At 34.8% G+C, this 10969-nt stretch overlaps 1 protein-coding gene across 2 annotated transcripts in view; it reads right to left on the bottom strand.

Annotated features, from left to right (window-relative positions):
• The window catches only part of LOC107554238 (ephrin type-A receptor 5), an 89623-nt gene that overhangs the window by 26940 nt on the left and 51714 nt on the right, over positions 1 to 10969 (bottom strand). For both annotated transcript variants that reach the window (XM_016236694.1, XM_016236695.1), the window contains exons 6-8: positions 7131 to 7255; positions 4684 to 4843; positions 2889 to 2991 (exon numbers count right to left, since the gene is read on the bottom strand). In XM_016236694.1, coding sequence (XP_016092180.1) covers positions 2889 to 2991; positions 4684 to 4843; positions 7131 to 7255 — 388 coding nt within the window. The remainder of the gene's footprint in view (positions 1 to 2888; positions 2992 to 4683; positions 4844 to 7130; positions 7256 to 10969) is intronic.

Raw genomic sequence — 10969 nt, 5'->3', positions numbered from 1 at the left:
ATGTGCATTGGCTCGTTTAGTTTACACTCGAAGTAGATTGGTCTCTCTAAGCGAGATCCCAATTTCGTCGGTCATCCGACGTGAAGTCGGGAGTGACCGACTGAAAGGGAACTATGTTTCTTCTTAGTTTTTTCTTATCAGTTTTGTATATTAGGGTTGTGTGTTACACCTAATGTTGTTAAATTAATGTTTATTGCATTATTTCAGTTTCATGTGTGTTACCATGATGGTGTTTAGCGTTTGTGTGAATGACACTGTGCACCTTCTATATATGCTATTATCTAAAAGCTGCTTGTGATGGCCTTTGGTTCATCATGTGACTTTTTCTTTACCACCTGCTTTTGGTGGTTATCAGTGTATTACAAAGGTACAAAACAGATTTCAGTACTTCAATAGGTTGGTATATTAACATTATATCAGTTAATGAAATTACGGAATTTAATTGTAACCCACCATCGAGGGTGGTGAGGGAGGAGAATCCAGCAAATCAGTTTCCGGCAGTAAAAAGGTGCCTTCCACGACCTGTTGAGCTCCTCATGCACCTCCGGGAAGAAAGGCACCAAGGCGGGGCACTGAGAACCAGCGCGGACCACCCCGAGAACCAATCGTGCAACCTTGAGGGCTCGGGACACGGTGAAAGTCTTCACTTGAGCCCTACCCCTACGCCGGCCCGGGAAAGCATAGCCATTATTTCTGGATCCGATCCAGTCATTGCTACGGTCCCGGAGGAGAGCGGCGCAGCCGAATGCTCACCGTGACCGTAAGACCAGTCCACCCACAGCCAGAAAAATTTTACAAAATTTTTTTTTACAGTGTACCGTTATTAGTGTATAATAAGTACAATTTCGAAAGTCATGAGACCTCCTACAAATATTGTAAGACTCTTCCAAAATCTTCCAGTCATTTTCTTTCTGATGGCATTACCAAACTTACCACAGTTTAACTTTAGCAACAAAACATTTAGAAATGTGGTGAATTTTGTTGTTTTTAACACTTTTTTTCTTCATTTATCTTTTGTTTTATTATAATTAGGGATGCACTGATACTGGTATTGGTATCAGGCCCGATACCGGTCTCCTGTACTCGTACTCGTACTCGTTAAAATGCCCCGATACCAAACACCGATACCACACAGCATGTGATAAGCGCCATATTCAAACAAAGAAACACCAACAACAGAACAACAGACAGCAGAAAGGAGTTAAGGATGTCTACTACTTTCTCACAGACATGAGACATCACTGGAAAGTTTGTAGTTCGGTCGAATATGTCAAAAACAAGTAAGTAAAACAATGCACAAGTTACTTAACGGTAGGGAGAGAGAGAGAGAGAGAGAGAGAGAGAGCGCAATTCTGTTGTGTGATCTTTGATGTTCACTCACTTAGCACACGCATCATTTGGATTAAAATGAAATCGTAAAAATAAAACCATTCATAGGGGCATTCACTATAAACATAATTTATTTTCAACCTTAGGCATACACGACTTTCTGGCGAAAGTGAATCTAACAGCCTGTGTGAACTGCGCTAGGCTGTAGTGTACTTGTCCCTCTCATTCTGCATCAGTACAAATATGTGTGCGTGTTGCGTGTGTTTTGCTTGCTTCATGAGTGTTTCTGCATTATATGAGTGGCTTTGGAATATAAATCGTAGCACGTTTCAGATGAAAAAAACGAGTTAGGAGATTTATAGTGAGTGGTTCCCTGCATTATTACAGCAAAGCGCATGATTTCAGCACTAAGCCGCTGCAATGAAGCAGCTCTAAAGCTATTAAATTAAAGATGATGTACCACAGAGCAAAGAAAATAACAGTAAAAGTAACAAAACTTGTAAAATACATTTTAATGGGCATAATTAAGTGTGAAAATAACAGAAGGATATACAGTCAAACCAAAAATGATTCAGAGACCAGATATAATTTTTGATATTTTTACTAGTGGGTGTAGGACACTATAGTTCATTTATGTAAGTAAGGATAGCAAAATAAAGTAAACTGTGACAAATCGTACCCAAAAATTCTTCATACAGTGGACTACAAGTAAAATTGATACAAATTTGGGTCCAGAAATTATTCAGACCGAGTCTGGGAAAACACTGAAGTTGAGGTTTGCATGAAGCTGGATGACAGCATGCCCAGGAGACTACAGGCTGTCATTAAGGCTAAGGGCTGCCCAACAAAGTATTCATAGTTGTGTAAATCCTGTCATACTAACAGCTGTCTGAATTATTTTAGTTGATTGTAATCTATTACATACCTTTCTATCAAAATTATCTAACATTATTCAGATGAATTTGTTCTGACACAGTTTAAGTCATATTTTATTACCATTTTCTAAACTATAGCAAGTATAATGTGAGAAATGTTGAAGGTGTCTGAATAAATTTTGGTTTGACTGTATCTATTTAATAAATGAAGTTAACCAACTAACATTATACATACCCTTTTTGTTTATGTACCCAATATTTAAAAAAAAATTACAAATGCAATAAAAATATCATAAATATAAAATAAAAATATTAAAATAGATACATAAATACATTTAATGTCCTACAAACTGCATATTAAATGCAGCAAAATGGTCCCCCCCCCCTCCCTGAACTGTGCTCTTTGCTCCTTTAGTGAAGTTTACCAGATGAATGGAAATACTCACATGACTTTCTGAGATAAATCATGTCTCAAATGCATCAAAGATTACACATATCTGTCTAAGCACCTGACAGGGCTTGATATAAAGCATGTCTCATCATGTTTATATCATGCACTTTTCCTGTAGCAGCTCACTTTTCTGTTTTCCAGATGCGTTTTGTCCATTGAAATGCTTATTCACTACTTTAAAGTAACATGACAGACTGAGATTTCTGAGAATCGCTGTTATGGTGTCTTCTTACCTGCCACTCATCAGGAAACCTGTGACCAAGGCGACGAGGATGATGGCCACAGTGACCGCGACAGCGATGATGGGCACCTGACCCTGATCACTGGAGGCCGCTACTGCTGGAACACAGACACAAGAGAGAGACAAGAGCACGGTTTGAGAGCAGCTTTGTGCCATTTCATCACAATCACTACCTTGATTCCTGCTAAATTCACTTTAACTGTACTGTGAAATATCAATTATTACACACAGCCAACACAGTGTGGCATATTAACTATGACTTTTGCCTCAATAAACTCCTAATTTGCTGCTTATTAATAGTTAGTAAGAAGTTGTTAAGTTTAGGTATGGTGCAGGATTAAGGGATCTAATCTATGGTCATGCAGAATAAGCCATTAATACGGCCAATATGCTAGTAATATGCATGCTAATATGCAACTGGTTAAGAGTTGCTCAAATATGAATTAAATGAAACATAAATACCCATGTTAGAGCAGCAGAATTCTCCCTAATGTTGTCCCAACTAGTCAAACACAGTTGTCTGAACAAAGAATTTTAAATTGAACAATATTGGTGAAATGGGTGTGTGAGTTCCCAGCATGCACTGCGATATGAATAATGCTGTTAATGTTATTGGATTATTGTTTCACTGTTTGCTGACTGTTGTTGATTTTTTGTTTTTGTTAGTTATTCATTGCGTTGAGAGCTCATCCTTTTATAAGCTCTTTTTATGCGCATCAACAATAGAAGTTTGTTGAGGTCTATGTACAATTTTCCAAAGCATCCTATATGTCTCTGCTTTGTAGGTGACATTCTGTGCATTAAATAACTATAATAATCAATAATCAAAGTCACGAGCATAGCATCACATATAGCATTTTCTGCATATTTGAACACTTTACAATAGTGACTGTATGATTTTGCGATCCATCTTTTCATACTGGTGACAACTGATGGACTCATACATCTACCCTACACTCTTAAAAATAAAGGTGCTTCAAAAGCTTCTTCAAGCGATGCCATAGAAGAACCATTTTTGGTTCCACAAAGAACCATTCAGTCAAAGGTTCTTTAAAGAACCATCTCTTTCTTACCTTTTTATAATCTGAAGAATCTTTTTTCACCACAAAGAACCTTTTGTGAAACAGAAAGGTTCTTCAGATGTTAAAGGTTCTTTATGGAACCATTTAGACAAAAAGGTTCTTATATGGCATCGTGAAGCACCTATATTTTTAAGAGTGTACAAATATTATAAAGGGTAAAAACATCCACTGATGCTCAACAAAGTAAATAACAATGCAGAAAATGGCAGATGGATAAATGCAAGCAAGATACGTTTTTCACAGCACTATGAAAGACATGAAAGATTATAATTGTTTGTTTGTTGTTAGCTTAAGCACATTCTGTTTGTCTTGTGACTTTGATGAAGATCAGTTTATTTTTTATAACCAATCAATGTAGAAAACCAACCAATCCCAATGGGTTCACGTACATTTTCTTGCCACTGAACATATATCAGAATCAGTTCATTGTGTTATGAACTGAACATTTGCTAAACAAGAAATTCATAATTGCCTAAATGAATTGGTTGAATCAGGCATTTTGCATTTAGTGAACAAAAACATTGAAATGTAAAAAAAAATTTAAGGCAATAGCGGCGAGAACTTAAAAAAAAAAAAATTCTGAAAGCATCAAATTCCCTTTTTACAATACATACAGTATATTTTTATTTTACAATGACTTTGAATGTGGCTCATCCATTTAAATCTTATTTTATTTTTGGTTTGTTTGTTTTATGTTTCACTTACAGTAAGGGCTTGTTTCAAACTCAAAGCGGCGACTGAACCCTCCGTAGCCTGCAGAGGTGCGTGCTCTAATTTGAAAGATGTACGCTGAGGAAGGTTTAAGGCCATCCACCAAAACATCCGTCTCCTTTGACTTTATGATGGTGTAGCTTGTTTCCTGATCCTATAGAACCACCAGAAGAAAAGAGAAGACAAAAACAGTCAGAGAGGGAGAAAACGAGGGATAAATGCCTCACATCTCATGAGAGAACGGCAAAGTGTGTGTGTGTGTGTGTGTGTGTGTGTGCATGTTTATGTGGTTTATGAGGACACAGATTTGTATAATAACATGGGCATGACATAGGTATTACAACGAGAAGGTGATTTATGAGGACATTTTCTGTGTCCCCGTAATTCAAAAGGCTTAGAAATAATTCAGAATGAGTTTTTTTGAAAATCTAAAAATGCAGAAAGTTTCCTGTGAGGGGTAGGTTTAGGGGTAGGGTTGGTGTAGGGCAATAGAAAATACGGTTTGTACAGTATACAAACCATTACGCCTATGGAGAGTCCCCATAAACCATAAAAACAAACCTGTGTGTGTGTGTTGTGGCCAGTAGTGTGGATCGGTTTCTTCATTGGCTTTGTTTTAAAGCCCTGTGTTAAGTGCTCCGTCCATTAGCTTTCATATGAGTGGCTGTGGGTCGTCATAGCTTTTTTCGTTTTCTAAGTGCATCGTATCAGTGTTTCACAGAACAGTCCAAAACACTGAGGTCATGAGGAGCTGAGACTCGTTTTCAGCCGTATTCTGTCTTTAAATGGCTCAACAAAGCAAGCGGCAAATGCTGCAAGGTGAGGAGCAATCAGAGAGGGCGATCGGAGAGCAGATTAAGTTTCGGGCTTTGTGAGGGTTGTCGCCAGTGGGGTGGTCGACTGAGACGCCCAACGACAACCCTGCTGCTGGTAACGTCACTTCATTAGAGGATGAATCCTGTCATCATTTACTCGAACTCATGCTGGTGCACAGACGTATGACTTTCTGTCTTCTGGAGTTATTTTGAATCATATACTGGTCGCTCTTTTCTATGCATTTACAATGACTGTGGACTAGAGAGTTAAAAGGACACCAAAGGCCAGATTTACTAACATTTTGCACAAGCGCTAACCCTCTTTTGGTGTTAAACTACTGTCAGGATTTAGTAAAGACAAGCAAAGATTTTACAGAGGTTGTGTTGCAAAAGACACAGACTTGGCAGATTCGGAAGGATTGTCTGCGAAACACAAAGTTCATTAAAGTCCTTTAGGAAAACTATGGCTGAAAGCAATGTAATACTATCAGAACGTTATCATAAACATTGTCTATACGACTACGACTCGAAATCGTCTGATGGCAAAAACCGCTTTGTGTGAGGAATGTAACCGAATTGAAGTAGTCTTAATCTCTAGTGAACGGTTAAATGCTGGAACTGGATCAATGAATCACTTGAGGATCAGAAGAACGAAACATTCAGACTTTCATTCAAAATATCCAAAGTAAATAATGATTTGTTGATAAATTAGATACTTCTGTAAGCAAATCTCAGATTTTGTTCCCAATCACTGTAACTGAAATGGAAAAGAACGGCCAATACATTATTAGAGCATGGTGGCCAAAATATAAAAAGAAAGATGAAGAAGGCGATAGTCTACACTTTTTCTAATCAAATGTAAGCAAATTAGTGACACTGACAATGCTAAGGGTCAAGATCAGATTTCTGGACCATTTAGTTCTCGAATGAGGCTGTAAAACATGATCACTGGATTTGCATCATGTTGGGTCGAGGGCTTCTGTCAAAATGTAACTACATAAATAAATAAGCAAGCAAATGGAGGTAAAATAAAGCAAAATTAACGTTTTACTTAAATTTAAACAAAAACAGTGATTCTTTCATGATTCCTTGATGTATAGAGCAGCATTTATTTAGAAACAAAAGTCTTTTGCAACATTATAAATGTTTTACTGTCACTTTTATTCAGCAAAAATGCATCAAATGAATATTTTTACTTTTTTTGTCAATCTTACACAAACTTTAGAATGGCAGCGCATCATGGCTTCCTCAAAAATATGAATCAGCACAATTGTTTTTATCATTGATAATAATCAGAAATGTTTCTTGAGCAGCAAATCAGCATATTAGAGGGATTCCTGAAGGATCATGTGACACTGAAGACTGGAGTAATGATGCTGAAAATACAGCTTTGATCACAGAAATAAACCTATATTCACATAGAAAACAGCTGTTTTAAACTGTAACAATATTTGACAATACTACTGTATTTTCTAATCAAATAAATGCAGTCCTGGTGAGCAGAAGAGACCTCTGACCTGTAGTGTACTCTATACCGCTCTAAATATTCTAGGCTTCTCTTTCTTTGTTTCTTTTGATTTTGGCGTGAAATGTAACCTGTGCACGTTTACAGCATGCGGTATTTACCTTCTCAAAATACTTGATCTCATACTCCAGGATGATGCCGTTGGGTCGGTCGGGTCCCTGCCAGGACACCGAGATGCTATTCTTTGCCGTCTTGCCTTTCTTCACCACGGTTACAGGAGACGGAGCTGAGAACAAAACAGTTACATCTCACCTTACTTTTCACTTCAAATCAAGCAGAAAATGTATTTTCTTGCATGATGCAGTGAAGCCCTGATGCAATGTGCTGTAATGGTCTTTTTAAAGTTTCCAAGTCTATATACTTGAGACTTGTATTTGATAAGTCTAACCCCTCAGCAATTCCTAATTAAATGAAGATATCATATTGTGCTAATTACTTGAATGAGTTTCATACTGTTCAGAGGAAAAGCAATTCAGAAATATGAAATATTCTAAACTTCAGCGGTAGAGACAGTCAGAGAGAATGTCTTTCATCTTAACTAGCTGATCGCTTTGAGAAAACAATGACGTACTTCAGTGTTTGTCCAACCTAATTACTGCAGATGAAAAATGCATGTTGTAATCTGTCCTGATTTACCTCCTTCCCATAAAGTCCCAGACATGACATCATTCAACAAGTATGGAATTATTTTATGGTTTATATAATTTGTCCATAAAACACTGATACTACTTAGAATAACTTTGTTAAATAGTCACAATGTTACATTATAGTTTTACAATTCAAATGGAGTTTATACTCTACGTGGCAAGAGTGGTTTTGCAATATTGAGTGTATATTGCTAAATAAAGCATTACACAGATTTCACTGGGTAAGAGTCATTTTTGTACCTTAAAATCACTATAAAGCATAACCTGATATATAATACATACTGTATATATGTGTGTGTGCAATACAATTTCATAATAAAAAAATAAACCTAAATTATAATTAAAAATGTAAATAAATTACAAGTATTTTTCTATATATTTAAAAAGTACAATATTTTAATACTTTTTAAAAATACACATATTTAAAAAAAAATACATTAAAATAATAATAAAATATTATGTTGCGAAACATTATTGCTAGTTACATTTATTAACATCAAATGTTTTTTTTCAGCATTTATTTAATTGTAGGGTGTTTATGGATGCTAAAAAACAAACAAAAACAACTCTTTGAGACTAAACCCATAGTGTGTCTACTAAAAGGAAGTAAGCTTGAAGAAATGACACGCAAGCAATGTATTACAAGAACAATATCATAAATATGGTCCATGCGATACGTGCACTATATACCAAGTTATCTGATGCAAAAAAACAGCTTTGAGGAAAAAATTAAGGACTGAATTTACTGGATCAGTGATAACCAGATCGTATATGAACCATTCACACTGCTTTTGTGAACTGGATCAACTTCATTAAAAAAAAAAACATCCAAACTAAAAGAACAAATTTGATTATTCTATATGCAAATCTCAGATACTTAGTGCTTTTGCATATATTTTGGCTGTTAAAATGAGATATCATGCAAGTTGTTTAATTTATTTTTGTCTTATGCAATGATTCATATATACTGTGTGGCTACAGTGCAAATAATATCTGGGATATTATATATTATATACATTTGAGACAGACTTTATACTGTTTCCTGTTGCACTGTAGGGATTGGAAAATAAGAAAAGCTCATAAAACTTACATCCTGTATAGAATAAACACATAAAACCTATTGCAAACTAAAACTTTAAATTAAATTGTTGATTTTCCAAATGATCTCTCTTTCGCTCCTCAGTTTTCCTCCCATACGTCTGTGTTTGGTGTCATTATATGAGAGCACACATAAAAAAAAAAATCCTCCTATCTGTCTATATGTGGAGCGCTGAAATCAAACCCGGCTTTATATTCCTCAACAGAAGTGTCGGACTGTGTCCACGAGATAAATCGTGTTTAAGTTCTCTGGACGATCCCTCAGGCGCTGATCCAATAGCTCAATAGAAGCCCATGATAGAAAAGCAAAGAAAAGCCTTTTTCCCCATCCTCTCTTCTTCCAAACAAAGAGTAACTGTATCCTTTTTGCTCAGACAAAACTGTAATCATTCCTATCTTAAAAGCCTGAAACGGTATACTTGGCAACCTGATCTTCAGGCCTGCAGGAGAAGAGAGGTATTGTGGAGGGTAGATGGGCCACTTAAACTGTCTGGCAGCCTGTTAAATGTTTGACTTTCAGTCAGGCAGGAGACGCGGCCCTTTGAGTTATTGATTCTCAATAATCCTTAGGGTCAGCACAGGGAATTTTGATCTATATTGGTGATGGCAAGAAACAAAAACATCAGCAGGTGATCCATCAAACAAAACAGTCATGCTGTGTGACAGTGAGTGAGAATATATATCCAAATACACAGGTAGACATGTAGGCACATGCAAAATCATTGGCCACAGAATGTCCCATATACAGATTTACACAGAATCTGAATGCCTGTAATTCACACATCACATGTTATATGTGTGTCTGTTTATTTTGAAGGATCACTGAGTTTCGATGATAATGTGATGTTCAATGTAAGCCTATGGGATCTTTCTTCTGAAATTTAAAAGGGTAACACACCCAAAACTTAAAATTCTGTCAGCATTTGCTTATCCGCATGTCATGCAAACCCATATTCAGAATGAAGATATTTTTAATATTCATTTTTATCCATCCATTAAACATCCACAACCAACATTTTTAAGCTTAAAAAAAAATCATAACACATCATAAAAGCAACCCATATGAATAAAGCAATTTAATACAAAGAGACATATACGATGAAAACATATCTATCTATCTATCTATCTATCTATCTATCTATCTATCTATCTATCTATCTATCTATCTATCTATCTATCTATCTATCTATCTATCTATATCTAGGTTTGGAAAAAATATAGTAAATGATGACAGGATATTCATTTTTGCATGAAAATGAATATCATAATTTGTTTGTAAACAAACAAACAAACTAACTAACTAAATAAAAAAAATGTGGTTGCCAGAATTTTATAACAAATAAATAAATAAATGTAGTTTGTAGATAGATTAAAATAGTCAAACTACAGTCAATAAATAAATAAATGTAGTTTGTAGATAGATTAAAGTAGTCAAACTACAGTCAATAAATAAATGTAGTTTGTAGATATATTAGTCAAACTACAGTCAATCAATCAATAAATAAATAAATATATATATAAATGTAGTTTGTAGATAGATTAAAGTAGTCAAACTACAGTCAATAAACAAAATAAATAAATAAATGTAGTTTGTAGGTAGATTAAAGTAGTCAAACTACAGTCAATAAATAAATAAATGTAGTTTGTAGATAGATTAAAGTAGTCAAACTACAGTCAATAAATAAATGTAGTTTGTAGATATATTAGTCAAACTACAGTCAATCAATCAATAAATAAATAAATATATATATAAATGTAGTTTGTAGATAGATTAAAGTAGTCAAACTACAGTCAATAAACAAAATAAATAAATAAATGTAGTTTGTAGGTAGATTAAAGTAGTCAAACTACAGTCAATAAATAAATAAATAAATGTAGTTTGTAGGTAGATTAAAGTAGTCAAACTACAGTCAATAAATAAATAAATAAATGTAGTTTGTAGGTAGATTAAAGTAGTCAAACTACAGTCAATAAATAAATAAATAAATGTAGTTTGTAGATAGATTAAAGTAGTCAAACTACAGTCAATAAATAAATAAATAAATGTAGTTTGTAGATAGATTAAAGTAGTCAAACTACAGTCAATAAATAAATAAATGTAGTTTGTAGATAGATTAAAGTAGTCAAACTACAGTCAATAAATAAATAAATGTAGTTTGTAGATAGATTAAAGTAGTCAAACTACAGTCAATAAA

Source organism: Sinocyclocheilus grahami, unplaced genomic scaffold (genome assembly GCF_001515645.1).
Source record: "Sinocyclocheilus grahami isolate Dianchi unplaced genomic scaffold, SAMN03320097.WGS_v1.1 scaffold495.1, whole genome shotgun sequence".
In the NCBI taxonomy this organism is placed as follows: Eukaryota; Metazoa; Chordata; class Actinopteri; order Cypriniformes; family Cyprinidae; genus Sinocyclocheilus; species Sinocyclocheilus grahami.
The sequence above is the reverse complement of the archived record's forward strand: the minus strand, read 5'-3'. Positions and strand labels throughout refer to the sequence as shown.